Source organism: Trichomonas vaginalis, chromosome IV (assembly GCF_026262505.1).
Source record: "Trichomonas vaginalis G3 chromosome IV, whole genome shotgun sequence".
Classification (NCBI taxonomy): domain Eukaryota; phylum Parabasalia; order Trichomonadida; family Trichomonadidae; genus Trichomonas; species Trichomonas vaginalis.
In genome coordinates, this window is record NC_067206.1 from 35,944,763 (window position 1) to 35,961,059 (window position 16,297).

At 33.2% G+C, this 16,297-nt stretch overlaps 4 protein-coding genes across 4 annotated transcripts, besides 4 other annotated features; 3 read left to right on the forward strand and 1 right to left on the reverse strand.

The window, feature by feature from the left end:
• Window positions 1–132: 132 nt before the first annotated feature.
• Window positions 133–3,935: a mobile genetic element.
• On the forward strand, window positions 2,791–3,861 carry TVAGG3_0229750 (uncharacterized protein; the record flags this gene model as incomplete). Its single annotated transcript, XM_001302644.1, has 1 exon — window positions 2,791–3,861. One exon carries the CDS (start codon window positions 2,791–2,793, stop codon window positions 3,859–3,861), a length of 1,071 nt encoding a protein of 356 aa, XP_001302645.1.
• A 713-nt stretch (window positions 3,936–4,648) lies between the features above and the next one.
• Window positions 4,649–4,807: a mobile genetic element.
• A 147-nt stretch (window positions 4,808–4,954) lies between these two features.
• Window positions 4,955–7,290: a mobile genetic element.
• On the forward strand, window positions 6,233–6,667 carry TVAGG3_0229780 (uncharacterized protein; the record flags this gene model as incomplete). Its single annotated transcript, XM_001302642.1, has 1 exon — window positions 6,233–6,667. The coding sequence occupies one exon, from the start codon at window positions 6,233–6,235 to the stop codon at window positions 6,665–6,667; it is 435 nt and encodes a 144-aa protein (XP_001302643.1).
• Window positions 7,261–7,290: a terminal%2Cinverted (terminal inverted repeat of MuDR-3_TvMULE3 transposon ID:TVAGG3_0229770).
• Window positions 7,291–9,060: 1,770 nt separating this feature from the next.
• TVAGG3_0229790 (ribonuclease inhibitor domain-containing protein) lies at window positions 9,061–9,438 on the forward strand (the record flags this gene model as incomplete). The annotated part of the gene is made up of 1 exon (XM_001302641.1): window positions 9,061–9,438. The coding sequence occupies one exon, from the start codon at window positions 9,061–9,063 to the stop codon at window positions 9,436–9,438; it is 378 nt and encodes a 125-aa protein (XP_001302642.1).
• A 256-nt stretch (window positions 9,439–9,694) lies between these two features.
• Window positions 9,695–16,036, reverse strand: TVAGG3_0229800 (uncharacterized protein; the record flags this gene model as incomplete). The annotated part of the gene is made up of 1 exon (XM_051227307.1): window positions 9,727–16,017. The coding sequence occupies one exon, from the start codon at window positions 16,015–16,017 to the stop codon at window positions 9,727–9,729; it is 6,291 nt and encodes a 2,096-aa protein (XP_051112293.1).
• Window positions 16,037–16,297: the final 261 nt, after the last annotated feature.

Below are 16,297 nucleotides of genomic sequence, written 5' to 3' on the forward strand. Positions count from 1 at the left end.
GCACGTTCTTGTCTTTGAATGTTGTCTTTCTTTAACATGTAACCACCAAGTGTCTGTGGTGGTGTGTTTTTATCTAGTGCAGCATCAATTGCAGCCTTTTCTTTTCGCTTTTCTTCGTCTAACCAATTTTGAATAGATTCTGCATCAGTTGGTTCAGCTGGAGTTGGAGACGGTGTTGGAGCTTTAGTTGGTGTTGGAGACGGTGTCGGAGCTTTAGTCGGAGTTGGAGATGGAGTAGGTGCTTTTGTAGGTGTCGGTGATGGAGTTGGAGGTACTGTTGGTTCTGGAGTTGGTTCAACAGTCGGTGAAGGTGTTGGCGCCTTTGTGATTCTTGGAGTTGGCTCTGGTGTTCTAATAGGGGAAGCAGTTGGTGTATTAGCTCTTTTAAGAACCTGTGATCTTTCCGCTTGATTTGAATCAGATACTGGGTTAGTTGTACTAGGATGTGATACAGGAGTTATTTTTGGTGTAGGTGTTGGTTTATTTAATGTTATACCATGACTACTCGACATTGGTGGAGGACCTGCGTGAGCAGTTGGTGTCAGAGTTGGCGTTGGAGCTACTGTAGGAGTTGGCGTTGGAGCTACTGTTGGTTCAGGAGTGGGAGTTGGTGTTGGAGCTACTGTAGGAGTAGGTGTAGGAGTTGGTGTTGGAGTCGACATTTGTTTTAACCTCTCATTATACCAATTCTCCAAATAATAAGCCTCACCCATTAAGTTACTCTGTCTTTGTTTTATAGAAAATTCACCTAACAGTAATTCATCATGAATCATTTTCTGCAGCTTTGTCGTGTTTTCTACTTCCTTTATTAGAACGCTCGATGTATTCGCCAATCCTCTATATTCCTTAATCATCTTATCTAGTTTGTTCATATTTGGTACTTCCTTTTTCTTCTCAGCGTTAATCTCATTAGATCGTTTCTCCAATTCTTCAACTACTTTGTAAAGCTTATTTATCTTGACATGTGATTCCTTTACTTCTCCAGTCCTTGGATCCTTAGGTTCCTTGTATTTAGCTAATTTCGTCTCTATATATCTTCGTTTAGCGTCATATCCAGGATCACTGGTTCGTAAAGGATGCGAAGGTGGACGAAAATAAGGTATGTAGAAATCTGGATCATCATTAATAGAAGAACGTGCTTTAAAGTTACGAACCGCGTCTGTAAAAGGGTCTCTACCACGTGCTGTATATGTTGATGTAATCAAAAAGCCTTCTCTTCTCATTGGGAAATTAATACGACCTTTTTGAACATATTCTTTCTCAAAGTATTGCCTAGCATTGTAATCAAAAGCAAGATCATTATATATATCGCGCAAAAAATCAAATGTATGCTGCTTGAACTTTTGATCGCTAATTATGGTACGAATTATCGGACGTTCATTCTCCCATTTCTTAACTCGTTCATCAATGAGTTTCCTCTCTTGTTCACTCATTTAAACCTCATAAAAATATATTATCTGCGTATAGTGCCACTAATAGCATTAATCCATGGCATGTCTGATAGTACACGTACTGACTGAACTAATGGCTTATGATTGTTCCAAATAGCTCCTCCAATGTATGCGTTATACTTATTGTTGTCAATAGTTTGTTGAGGTTGAACTATAGGTGTTTCAACAGGCTTGTCTCTACTGAAGTCACCACCAAGAGCTTTATTGAATGCTTTAAGATTCTTCGTTAATGCATTATCTTCACCTAATGTAGTTTTTGCAATTCTTTCACCAAGACTACCGATAACACCACCGACTTGACCAACTTGAGGGAAAAGTTTGTTAGCAATGTTAAATCCAGCACCTATTACAAGACCAGGATTTTTTTTCACCATACCCCATCCAGCTTTAACATAATCGCCAAAACCCATTTATTTCTTCTTAAAATAATGTCATCTTTTGTTGCTTAACTTCTTTAAAGTCCGTCTTTCCTGCAACTATATGAACTTCCATATATGAACGAGGTGTTGGTAGCTCTTTGTATTTGTTCCATAACTCTTCCCAATCTTCTGTTGCTCCTGACTGTTCAATCATTGACTGAAAGTCTCTCATAGAATAACCTTGAAAGATAACGAAGTCAGTGCATAGTCTCTTAATGTTTAAACATATATGTCTCCATGTTTGACACATGATGACAACAGTATAGTTATAATGTCTGACCTTAGTGATGAAGTTCGCTAATGGTGAACGTGGGTCATTCAATAAGTCATGACCACCATAATCGTCTAACACTAATAGAGAATTACTGGGATACTTTGTGAAAGGATATTTGTTCAACTTCTTTACAACATATATTGCAATCTTCTTATACTCAAACTTTCCATCAGGTTTCCTTAGTTGATGCTTTGTTAAGATGTGTTCCATCTCCTCTGAAATTTTTTCGAACTTACTTTGAACGAACTCAAACAATAGCGTAATACTTTGCTTTCATCTTAACGTTCTTCATTAAATAAGGCATAAGTTCTTTATCATCCTTTTTCAGTACTGGTGCTTTAACTTGACTCATAAATGTCTTCGCTGTTTTATCCATTGTTCCTGATGTTGCTGAGATAACTATTGAGTCATAATATGGAGTATTAGTGAAGCGGTCTGTTATCATTATATGACGAATAACACCATATGTCTTACCTGAACCCATCTTACCGCAGTAGAAATAAACACCATTAGTACAAAATGGATAATCATCAGAAAATGGCATAATGAGTGCATTGTTTAGTTCTTTACTATTCTTACGTGCTCCATCATGAAGAATCTTATCTACTTGATTAATAACTTTCTCCATCTTTTAGTTACATATAAAATGTCTAAATATGATGGATTATACTATGAACATGTTATGAATGATGGCACGATAAGTGGTAATACAGTCTCATATAAATTACCGAGAGACTTCATTGAATATCCTGCGTCAAAAGCTCTTGAGATAAGAAAGATAAGTCTTGAGCATCCAGACTTTGAGTTTCTTGCTATTCCATTAGAAATGACAGATTCATCAAAATCAGTGAAAAAAAGGTTTGACATGAGATATTACATAAAACCCAACATGACTACACAGGAGTTGAATGAAGGTCTTATGGAAAAAATGACTGAGGCAAGTAGAGAATTTGTTGATTGTTACTATGATTCAAATGAAAATAAATTGAATGTATTAAGAAAAGGTACATCACCAATCATAACATTACCTTCATACAGTAGTATAGAAAAAAATGCCTTGAATTATAAATATGACATGTCCCTAGGAGATGTGTTGGATTTCATCACTGCGTTATTAGAAACCACTGAAACAGACACAACATCAAGAAAACCAGAGCTTGTTTGGGAAGATGACCATGGTAGAACATTCACGCAAAAAGTAATTCCATCGAAAGCAAAATTTTTAGACTTATGGGAAAAAAAATATATCTCGCGAATGCATGTATATTATAGTTTTACCATAGCAGATTTCACTGACGAAAATGATAAAGATAAAAAAACATATAAGTACTTTGATGAGCTTTTCATAACTATAGCGAATATCAGGTTTATCCTTGAGCGAAAGGGCAAACCAACATATAAATTTGTCGGTTATCAGATAAGAATAAATCCTCTCCTTGAGCCTTTAGTAACGTTGAGTAATATTGCTCATGATAACAAACAATTTATATGTAATGTGAATGAACAGCTTGTGCCACCAAAATTTTACGATATCACTGGTTATAAAGATGCACTCGTGTTTGAGTTTTATAAGCGCTTTTCATTCAAAAGAGTTGAAGAATCAACTGATGGTCAAAAAAAGGAATATTATGTAAAAGAACCATATGAAATTCCTAAAGACTCTAATATAATGGTTGAACTTATATTAGAGTCTGGTACTCAATCTCAACATAAATAGTTTACGTGACAGAATTTTTTTGACACGTAAAGTTTACATTTTAATGGAAGCGAACAACAAAGCTCCTGCTAATGCTCTTGCCATCCAGAAGCCAGAGGTGACTGAAGAACAGTCCTCTGGCGACGAGGAAATCCTCATGGGTGGTGAGAGTCCGAAGACCGAGATCAGTGATCGTGATCTCGATCCTTCAAAACAGACCGCTAGAAGGAAAGGTCCGAAGGCTACCCCTCGAGAGCTACGTTTAATTAAGACCAACCACAAGTATTTGAAGCAGATGGAGGAGTCAAACGTAGCTCTCGAGGAACTAAAGCTCAAGCTGGCTGAAAAAGTAGAGGAAGCGAAAGGTAAAGAGCTCTACATCAGCCAGCTTGAACATAAAGTTGACTCTTATGCCAACGAGATCTGCGATCTTCGATCTCGTCTCAACCGTGTGGGACATGAGTCAGACAGCTGGCATGAAAGGTTCCTTAAGGCTGACGCATCCTACCATGAATTAAAGCGCGCCATAAGGAACTTAGCCACTGACTTCTGATCCCACACATAAGTTAAGAATAAACGCTTAATTTCATTCATATAACTCTTATTTTTACTCATATTACTCACATATATCCTCATATAACTTATAGTTCATTGTCACTCAGATCACGATCTTTCGATCGTGATCAAACACATAAAAAGGGAAAAAAAGGTATAAAGTTATAAATGTAAGGTGTTTATTCTTAAGTAAGCTTATTGTTCATCAAGGAGTTGATGTAAGCGTTTCTTTGCCTCCGTGATCTGCTTCTTTTATAAGCTTACAGTTAAGCCAACAGCAGAGTCTATTAAATATACTGAGAAACCAGTGTTATGCTTCTTACGTCACGTTTGCCTCTCCATACAGATTAAACCTGTGGGACCACCTATCGTACTTCTCGACGATTATGATTTATCAGCCCCTGCTAGTGAATAAAGGTTAGTTTACATATGAACGTTTATTTTTACACATATATGCGTACATATGCGCGCCCGTATGGTGTCAGTTTTCTGTCACTTTTTTCATTGTGTCGGTGACTGTAGCTGTAGGCTACAGTCGACGCACAATGTATACTGTACTTGTAGAACCGAGCAATTTTCAAATTTTGTGCTTTTTTTGAATTTTCTCGATACCAGATAAGTTGTGTTGGCTAAATAATATAAGGATACAATGTGTCTTATAGATGAATATATGCACAAAGTTTAAGAGGCCATTTTCTTTCAGAAACAGAGATTTGTGAATTTTTTCAAATTTTGTGCTTTTTTTGATATTGAAATTTCATTTCATTTTTTTGATGCATATCGATGCACCATGCGAACTTAAAGAAAGGCTATCTTATATAGATGCTATGAAAGCTGTCATTGATAACGAATGCCATGCAGGTTGTCCATATCAATTAAAAAAAATCCAAATTTAGGGGGAACAAAATTAAAATTCAGGTGCAGTGCAGATAAATGTGAAGCATGTATCTCATTTCTAAAGGATGATGAAGAATATATCCTAACAGAATATAATGGAACACATAATCACAATCAAATCAAAGATGAGACAAAGAAATACCACACATTATCAAAGGTATTCAAAAGTACGATGATAATCAATTCAAGTCAACTCAATTATTTAAGGGTATCAAAGAACAAGAGTCACCAAAAGATTTAATTTATTTCGATGTCGATAATTACAACAAACCAAAGAAATTAATCTTTTATTATGCTTCTTTCAAATTTCTGGACATAATCAAAATTGTGAAAGAGCATTTTATTGATGCAACCCATTCATTACTTGAATTTAAAATGTTGTTTTACATGATATCAGCCAAATTTCCAAATACACATGCATTCCCAATTTTTCAATTTGTCGTTTATCCAAACACTTCAGAAAATATTGCATTCTGTCTCAAGGCATTTTTTAACTGGGCAAAAGTAAAACCAAAATATTTTATGTCAGATTGTGCACAAGAAATCGAAAATGCGATTATCAACTCTTTTCCAGAAGTTATCCTTCATTGGTGTGCAGTTCATGTAATGAGGGCGTTCAGAAAAAATTTGAAAGATTATGCATTTGAGAGTTCAGACAAATTGATATTAGATACAAAAATGAACTATCTTGCATACGGCAGAAATGGCAAGAAAGAATGGATTGAACCAACGTTCAAAAAAATTCTGGAAATAGCCGAAAAAATTCCCAGAATTTTCAAAATACATACAAAATCAATGGATATCAAACCAAGAAAGATGGACAGCCGCTGAAAGAGATGAAAATTTAGCTCTCACAAATAACATTTCAGAATCGATTAACAAAAAAATTAAATATTACTACTTTGGCGGAACAATTTTCATGAGATTTGATCGATTTGTGATGAAATTAATCGATTTTATCGTTCCTTCATTTTATTACAGAATTTCTCAAGATATAAGGCTCAGAGACAAAATTCCAAATCCGTTGCCATCTGAAAAAAAGCCAAAAAAGTCTACAATCAGACTGGATACAGAAAAATGTATAATGCTCACTGATAAAATTAAATCGTTAATAGTTAACTCATCAGCAAACTTAAATACGCTTCAATTGGGTTTAGATGACCTACTTGATAAAGTTGTCAAGGCAGCAAAGGTTCAAAAACGAATGACCCAGTATTTTTCGAAATTAAGTATCCCAATGGAAATCAAGCTTAGTATTCTCACGCAAATTACAGAATTTGGATGCAATACCCCTCAATTCATTGTTGAGAATGCCAAGTCTTTTCAAGATAAAATTATTACAGATTTCCACCTTCAAATTTATACAACATTATAAAAATTTATGAATAAAAACTTGATATAAAATAACATTTTTATTTTTACTAAGAAAAAAAAGGGTTTTGATAATAAATTTATTTTATTTCGAAAAAGTAGCAATAATCGTAAAAGGGTATTGATAGGCTTGCTAAAGTAACTAATTTTAGCTGTCAAATACTTTTGTATTTTGAAGTAAATTAGTATAAATTTGTTTTTACTTTTATTTCGAAAAAGTAGCAATAATCGTAAAAGGGTATTGATAGGCTTGCTAAAGTAACTAATTTTAGCTGTCAAATACTTTTGTATTTTGAAGTAAATTAGTATAAATTTGTTTTTACTTTTATTTCGAAAAAGTAGCAATAATCGTAAAAGGGTATTGATAGGCTTGCTAAAGTAACTAATTTTAGCTGTCAAATACTTTTGTATTTTGAAGTAAATTAGTATAAATTTGATATTATTTTAACTCCCTTTGAAAACCTCAATTTTCCATACAGATGGAACGGGAATAGCATCCAATATTCCCTGAGAATGGTTGCGCATTCTCAGTTCCCTCTATATTTCGAACGAAGCTCTCATCGGTCTTTTTTTTTAATACTAAACGTTTTTTTTCCCTGTCACTTTTAGCTAAAATTTGGGTTTGCCCAAAAAAAATCTGATAAAAATGATCCCTTATGTGTTATATATTGATATTTTTCCGTAATTAAATTTCTAAAAAAGTTTACTTTTGAGATTTGTTGACAAAAATCCAATCATCGATTAATTAAAATATATGCTCATATATGTATTACTCTCATAATGATAATAAAATTTTGGCCTAATTCGTTAATTTAAAATTGGAAAACTATTTTTCAAAGATTAAACAATGATAGTTATTTTCAGTTTACAAGGTTATTCGTACATAACATTTTGGCACTATGCTTATATGATGTTATAGTCGATGCCAAATATATTTTTTTACTGAGTGAAATTTGTCGATAACGAAGTTCAAATATGAAATATATTCTCCATTTCAAATCCATTATTTTATTAGTTTTGATGATTTATTCAAATTTCTTATGTAAAAACGATGCAAGCTGACTTTGTTGTCTGAATTCATAATTCATTATTTCCGAAAAAGCATATATTTATGTTATCAAGCAAATTATTAACAAATTATTTAGAAAATATAAAGTCTTGTAACCAACGATTAATTTCTGATGGAAAATACTCGTATTCTTGTTTTTAATATTAATTTTGGATATACATCGTATATATAGTAATTTCCAAAAATGCAAACAAAATACTCCATAGAAAAATCAGAAATCGAAAAATGAAAAATCAACAGGAAATATTTTTGTTTCTATCTTTCGAAAATCGCATATACTACTAATGTAACATGCAAATTCAAATAATTTGCATCCGAAATAAGCCTGTATACATAAGCATTGTAATGACTTCATTTCATTTATCATTTTAACTTCATTTATCCTAATGATATATGCTTGCAATTGAAAATAAGGCATTTTCCATATATTTATCTCTTAAAATCAGCCTTACCGAATCTATATTTATGGGAAAAACAAGTCAAATACATTCTAGAAAGCGATCCAATATTGAACCTTTGCAACATATATAATATAAGGTCATAGCGTGCATTAAGTTAAAGATTGAACATGTTTTTCATTATTGAAACCTTTGATGCGAAATCATAGATGAACAACATTAAATTTAGCAAAAGAGGAAATATGTTAATTGTTTAGTATCTAAAATGTCCACTATACAAAGTCTTTAATGAAAATTATATCAATAGGAACATTTTGAAATCTACTAAGTGAATCAACTGTATACAAATTTGTTTTCTATCTAATATTTATGATAATTCCCTATTTTTGGGTACTATTTTTATGAATATACAATAGAGGAAAATTCAATATCTACGACCTAGCCTAAATCACAGCATAACAAATCAGTTTTGTTCAAAACATAGCATTTGATGAACAATTTATTCAGTTCCACGCATTTTAAAACCTGATACACTGTCAAAAAAGTGCCATTTTTTCATGAAAATTTATTTGAACTATTAGTTCTGAGACACTTACTATTTATTATACTGGTAGCCAAAACATATCAATACCAGAATATTGCCCTAGAGATTCAATTAAATACATTGTTGTCGAGGAAGGATTTGAATTCCTCCCTGCTAACACATTTTATAACTTTAAGAACTTAATAAATGTGTCTCTTCCTGAAACTCTTACTACTATTGATAACGAAGGATGTTTATTCACATCCTTTTTGAAACATCTATTTATTCCAAAAAATATTACTAAATTTATAGATAATCCATTTGATCAATCGCATGTAGAAGAATTTGAAGTGGATAAAGATAATAAATGTTTTTGCTCGCAAAATGGTGTAATATTTTCCAAGGATATGAAGACTTTAATTGCTTATCCAAGATTCAAAAAAGATACCACTTATATAATTCCAAACACCGTAGTTAAATTATTTCAAGCTTCAATGACACGATTTGTCTATTTAGAGAGAATTAGCATTCCTGATTCAGTTTCGACAATTGACCCTGCTTTCTTATATGATGTTGGGAGCAAGATAAAAGAGATTATTGTTTTTAGAAGTTTTGGACAGATGAAACTAAGCATTGCACCAACTTTAGCTTTTGAAAGAGCTGATTTCAAAGAAAATAATATAACCTATATATTTTCTTCTCAATATCCAGAATCTAACAAATGTCAGCCGCCATTTTCTCTATCTAGTAGTAGTTTACTATACTTTTATCTTAACTTAAAGTAAAAATAATTACAATTTCTAAATTTTTACAGCATTACTCAATGACCTGATATACTAGTCAAATTTCATGATAAACTAATGCATATGCATATATCTATCCGAATTATCATAATTTTTTTGCAGTTTCTGCTTGAAAGTTTGAGAATCTCTCTTTAAAATGTTATTTTGATTTAAATAATCATGTTATCATGCATTTCCTACTGATCAATGATATTGTAATATAATTTAGAATGTATATAAAAAATAGTTTTTGAAATGTGAAAATAATAATATAAAAAACTCTTTTTTACTTTATTTCTTTAAATTAATAGCAGAGAAATTCAACCTCTGAATACCTGGCTTGTTGAAAGGCAGAGGTTTTGGAAGTCCAGGCTTCGGAAGACCATTTCCATTAAGGTTCAACTGAAGTTTTGGCTTGTTTTCTTCTGTTTTTGGTTGTTCTGTTTTCGCTTTTTGTTTGATCATGTCATCAAAACTTTTACCACTTGGAACTTCGAATTTACCAGATGAACTAAGATTGATGCCTTTGAAACTTGCACCTTCGATCTTGAAATCGGACTTGAAACCAAGTTCTTTCTTTGGTTCTTCTTTAGCTTTAACTTCTTTAGTTTCTTTAACTTCTTTAGCTTCTTGGTTTTGGTTTTGGTTTGGAAGTTTAATTGGTAATTTAAGACCTGAATTAGATGAAGTTGGAAGTTTAAGTCCTAATGTTTGTTTTGGAGGTAACAATGAACTTAAATTATTTGGTTTTGACTCTGGTTGACTCTGTGGTGGTTTTAATGAACTGAAATTAGGTTTATTTGGTAATTTAAGTCCTAATGATGGTTTGTTTTCTTCTGATTTTTGTGGTGGTTTCAATGAACTTAAATCTGGTTTATTTTGTGTTGGATTTGAAAGAGATTTTCCTAATTTAAGTGACTGAAAATCTGCTTTTGGTTTATCTCCTTTTGAAAGAGGAATTGGTTTAATTGTCAATGCACCTTGCACTTGTCCTTTGTTTGAATCATTTGAAAGAGAAAGTGCAATTGGTTTTGGTGCATTAGAAAGTGGTGTTTTATTGTTCAAATTTAAGTTCAAGTTCAAACTGAATTTTGGTTTGTTTTCTTCTGCTTTATTAACTTTTTGTTTGATCATGTCATCAAAACTTTTACCACTTGGAACTTCGAATTTGCCTGATGAACTAAGATTGATGCCTTTGAAACTTGCACCTTCGATCTTGAAATCGGACTTGAAGCCAAGTTCTTTCTTTGGTTCTTCTTTAGCTTTAACTTCTTTAGATTCTTTAACTTCTTTAGCTTCTTTAGCTTCTTGGTTTTGGTTTTGGTTTGGAAGTTTAATTGGTAATTTAAGACCTGAATTAGATGAAGTTGGAAGTTTAAGTCCTAATGTTTGTTTTGGAGGTAACAATGAACTTAAGTTATTTGGTTTTGTTTCTTCTGATTTCTGTGGTAGTTTTAATGCACTAAAATTAGGTTTGTTGAGTGGTTTTTGTTCATTAGAAGAAGAACTCTGTTGTTTGTTTCCTAGATTTGGTTTCAATGCACTGAAATCAGGTTTCTTAGCTGAATTTATCTTAGTAATCATTGCCAAAGGAGTTACATCAGCAATTGATGATTCTCTTATCTCTTTCTCTGTTGCAAGAGCTGATTTAGTCACAGCAGGAGGAGTAGGAGGTGGCGGAGGTTCCTTTCTAAGTTTGTCAATGGAAAGAGCGAGTTTTGGAACGTCATCTCCTGATTTGTGCAATGCGTTGATTGATACAGATGCAAGAGATGATCCTTTGCTAATATTTAATCCGGCCAAACTTGGTTTCTTTCCATCATTTGAAAGAGAAAGTGCAATTGGTTTTGGTGCATTAGAAAGTGGTGTTTTATTGTTCAAATTTAAGTTCAAGTTCAAACTGAATTTTGGTTTGTTTTCTTCTGCTTTATTAACTTTTTGTTTGATCATGTCATCAAAACTTTTACCACTTGGAACTTCGAATTTGCCTGATGAACTAAGATTGATGCCTTTGAAACTTGCACCTTCGATCTTGAAATCGGACTTGAAGCCAAGTTCTTTCTTTGGTTCTTCTTTAGCTTTAACTTCTTTAGTTTCTTTAACTTCTTTAGCTTCTTGGTTTTGGTTTTGGTTTTGGTTTGGAAGTTTAATTGGTAATTTAAGACCTGAATTAGATGAAGTTGGAAGTTTAAGTCCTAATGTTTGTTTTGGAGGTAACAATGAACTTAAATTATTTGGTTTTGATTCTGTTTGACTCTGTGGTGGTTTTAATGAACTGAAATTAGGTTTATTTGGTAATTTAAGTCCTAATGATGGTTTGTTTTCTTCTGATTTTTGTGGTGGTTTCAATGAACTTAAATCTGGTTTATTTTGTGTTGGATTTTGGGATTTAGCAACATCATTTAAGGAAACACCCAAAGGAACTAATGGATTATTTTGTTGTGAGTGAACTTGTTCTGGAATCTTGACATTTATTTCTGAAGGCATGTTTTTAATTAATTCCTGTGTTTTTTCTGGAAGTTTATCTATTACTGATTTTCCTTCTTGTTTCTGGAGTTTTTCAGGAATTGTTACATGTATTTGGCCAAATGATGATGTCTTTTCTTCTTGTTTCTGGAGTTTTTCAGGAATTGAAACATGGATTTGTCCAAAACTGGAAATTTTTTCTTCTTGTTTTTGTGTTTTTTCAGGAATTGAAACGTGAATTTGTCCAAATGTAGAAAGTGGCTTTTCTTCTTGTTTATTTGCTAGTTTCTCTGGAATTGTTACATGTATTTGTCCAAATGAGGATAACGATTTTTCATCTGTCACTTTTTGTTCTGTCACTTTTTCATTTTGACCTTTTTGAGGCAATGTTACATGAATTTGTCCGAAAGAGGATAATGGCTGATTCTCTTCTTTCTTTTGTGTTTTCTCTGGAAGAGTTACATGGATCTGACCAAAGCTAGACAATGGTTGGTTCTCTTCTTTCTTTTCTGGAAGAGTTACGTGGATTTGTCCGAAACTTGACAAATTTTGTTGTTCAGAATCATTTGAAACTTCTAATGATTTAGATGGTTGTCTCATTAATCCAAATCCTTTCTTAGGAAGCTTTAAATCAAGCTTGACTCCTGGTGCGGAAATTGCTTTTTCCTCTGTTTTTGTGACAGAATTTGTCACTTTTGGTTTTTCTTCAATTTTATTTTGATTTGATTGAATTGGTTTTGGAGCAATTCCGAGTTTTGGCTTCTCTTCATTTTCTTCTTTCTTCTGCGAAAGATTCAAAGAGATTCCGCCTAATCCAAGCTTTGGTTTTCCATCATTTTGTTCAGCTTGGTTTGAAGGAAGTTTAGGAATGTTTAGAGTGAATTTCGGTGGCTCTTGTGATTCGTTTGAAGGAACTTTTCCGAGTTTCATTCCTCCAAGACTGAACTTTGGTTTTTCATCTGATTGGAGATGATTTCCAAGGTTTAGTTTCAGTCCTCCCAATCCAAGTTTTGGCTTCTCTTCAGTTGATTGATTTGATGGAGATTTACCAAGATTTAAAGAAAGTTTTGGCTTCTCTTCAGTTGATTGATTTGATGGAGAATGTGCGAGTTTAATTCCACCTAATTGAAGCTTTGGTTTCTCTTCTGATTGTGGTTTATTTCCTAAGTTTAGTGAAATTCCACCTGTTCCTAATTTCGGTTTTTCTTCTGTTTGATTTGATTTAGGAAGATTTAATCCAAGTTTTGGTTTGTTCTCTTCTGATGTTTGTTGCCCTAATGTGATTCCACCTAATCCAAGTGTTGGTTTCTCAACGTTTTGTGATGAAGATAATTTTGGTTTTTCTTCTGTTTGCTGTTTATTTCCGAAGTTAAGAGAAATTCCTCCTAAACCAAGTTTTGGTTTTTCATCAGAAGTTTGACTTGAAGAAACATTTCCTAATTTGATTCCGCCTTCACTAAGTTTTGGCTTTTCTTCTGTCTGTGATTTACTTCCTAAGTTTAATTTCAGTCCACCTAATTGGAGTTTTGGCTTTTCTTCTGTTTGTTGATTTGATGGAGATTTAGGAAGATTTGGAGAAAGTTTTGGCTTCTCTTCATTTGATGGAGATTGTGCAAGTTTGATACCACCTAATGAAAGCTTTGGTTTTTCTTCTGTTGAATTAGAAGGAGATTGACCTAATTTGATTCCTCTTAATTGGAATTTAGGTTTCTCTTCTGTCTGTGATTTACTTCCTAAGTTTAATTTAATTCCACCGAGTTGAAGCTTTGGTTTCTCTTCTGTTTGTGTTTCTGTCTGTGGTTTATTTCCTAAGTTTAATTTCAATCCTCCTAATTGGAGTTTTGGTTTTTCTTCTGTTGATTGATTTTGATTTGATGGAGATTTAGGAAGATTTAGAGAAAGTTTTGGTTTCTCTTCTGTTTGTGGTTTATTTCCTAAGTTTAATGAAATTCCGCCTGTTCCCAATTTCGGTTTCTCTTCTGTTGAATTTGATGGAGATTTACCGAGATTCAATCCAAGTTTTGGTTTCTCTTCAGAAGAAGGTTGAGATTTTCCTAAGTTGAGATTAATTCCTGACTTTGGTTTTTCCAATGGTTGATTTGGTTGAGAATTACCGAGTTTGATTCCACCAAGTTGAAGTTTTGGTTTCTCTTCTGATTGTGGTTTATTTCCTAAGTTCAATGAAATTCCACCTGTTCCTAATTTGATTCCACCTAATTGAAGCTTTGGTTTCTCTTCTGTTTGTGGTTTACTTCCTAAGTTTAGTTTGATTCCTCCTAATTGAAGTTTTGGCTTCTCTTCTGTTGAATTAGAAGGAGATTGACCTAATTTGATGCCTCCTAATTGGAGTTTTGGCTTCTCTTCTGTTTGTGTTTCTGTCTGTGGTTTATTTCCTAAGTTTAATTTAATTCCACCAAGTTGAAGCTTTGGTTTCTCTTCTGTTGATTGATTTGATGGAGATTTAGGAAGATTTAGAGAAAGTTTTGGTTTTTCTTCATTTGAATTTGATGGAGATTGTGCGAGTTTAATTCCACCTAATGAAAGTTTTGGTTTCTCTTCTGATTGTGGTTTATTTCCTAAGTTCAATGAAATTCCACCTGTTCCTAATTTTGGTTTTTCTTCTGTTTGATTTGATGGAGCTTTAGGAAGATTAAATCCTAGCTTTGGTTTTTCTTCTGTAGATTGATTAGAAGGAGATTTGCCAAGATTTAGAGAAAGTTTTGGTTTCTCTTCTGTTGATGGTTTTCCAAGATTTAAGCTTAATTTCGGTTTCTCTTCTGATTTTTGATTTGATTGTGTCTGTCCGAGTTTGATTCCACCTAATTGAAGTTTTGGTTTCTCTTCTGATTTTTGATTTGATTGTGTCTGTCCGAGTTTGATTCCACCTAATTGAAGTTTTGGTTTCTCTTCTGTAGACTGATTTGAAGGAGATTTACCAAGGTTCAAACTTAACTTTGGCTTTTCTTCAGAAGTTTGACTTGATGGAGATTTAGGAAGATTTAATCCTAATTTTGGTTTTTCTTCTGTTGATTGATTAGAAGGAGATTTACCAAGATTTAGAGAAAGTTTTGGCTTTTCTTCTGTAGAAGGAGATTTACCAAGGTTCAAACTTAACTTTGGCTTTTCTTCTGTTGATGGAGATTTAGGAAGATTTAATCCTAATTTTGGTTTCTCTTCTGTTGAATTAGATGGTGTCTGTCCGATTTTGATTCCACCTAATTGAAGCTTAGGTTTTTCTTCTGTAGATGGAGATTTACCGAGGTTCAAGCCAAGTTTAGGTTTCTCTTCTGTTGAATTAGAAGGAGATTTAGGAAGGTTCAAGCCAAGTTTAGGTTTTTCTTCTGAAGCTTGGTTTGAAGGTAACTTCATGCCAAGTTTCAGTCCTGTAGATGGTTGCGATTTCTCTTCAGAAGCAGCTTGGATATTTGATAATGGCTTTGAAGAAGGAAGCTTCAATGAAAGACCGCCTGTAGCTGGTTTGTCTTGAGCTGCTTCGGAAATGTTAGATAATGGCTTTGAAGAAGAAAGTTTCATTCCTAATCCAAGACCGTTTCCTCCGATTGCTGGTTTCGCCTCAGAGTTTGGTGTAGATGGCTTCAAGCTAAATTGGTTGTTCATTGCAGTAAGCTTTGGCTTCGAATCTGTATTTGACTCGGCCTTATTTTCATTTTCTTGGCCTGATTTAGCAAGTAAGTTATCAGCTGGCTTAAGAGGATTCTTGAGTGATAATGATATTGTTGGAGCTGTTTGATTATTTGCATCTTTATTTTCAATACTTGGAAATTGGCCAATAGTGGATAATTTATTATCTTGACCTGCAGGTTGTTCAGATTTTTGTTGGACAGCGATATTAGATGCAGAATTGTTAATTGTTAATTGCTGATTTTGAGAAACAGAAGCATTTAATGGTGCTGGTGTCTCTTGTTTAGGAATGTATGGTTCGTTAGTGATTTGGCGCTGCTGATTCTGTAAAACAGACAAAACAGGATTACGCGTTACAACACAGTCCGCCATGTCTGGCGGTATCTTGAAGGGATCTGGATTGAACCCCCAATCTATGTTTTGTTTCTGACGAAACAAATGTATTCTTCGTTTCGGCGCTGCCTGAGAGTCCATCCTAAGTTTTTTTTTTACAAAATCTCTTATCGTTGGTAGAGTCCACAATTTTTAAAATATTATGGAACTTGATTACTGTAAATAATTAAAAAGCGTGACTTATATGATGGAATTTTTAAGTAAAAAGCAATAAGTTTTATGATAGAAGGTGGAAATTTTAGCAAAATCTCCTAAATTTTACATGATTCATCACGAATTAGGTATTTATGTCATATAAAAGTCTTTGGTTTAGCTAAGTTGTTGTAGTTTTATTGATACTAACCTGAAAAATTCAAATGAT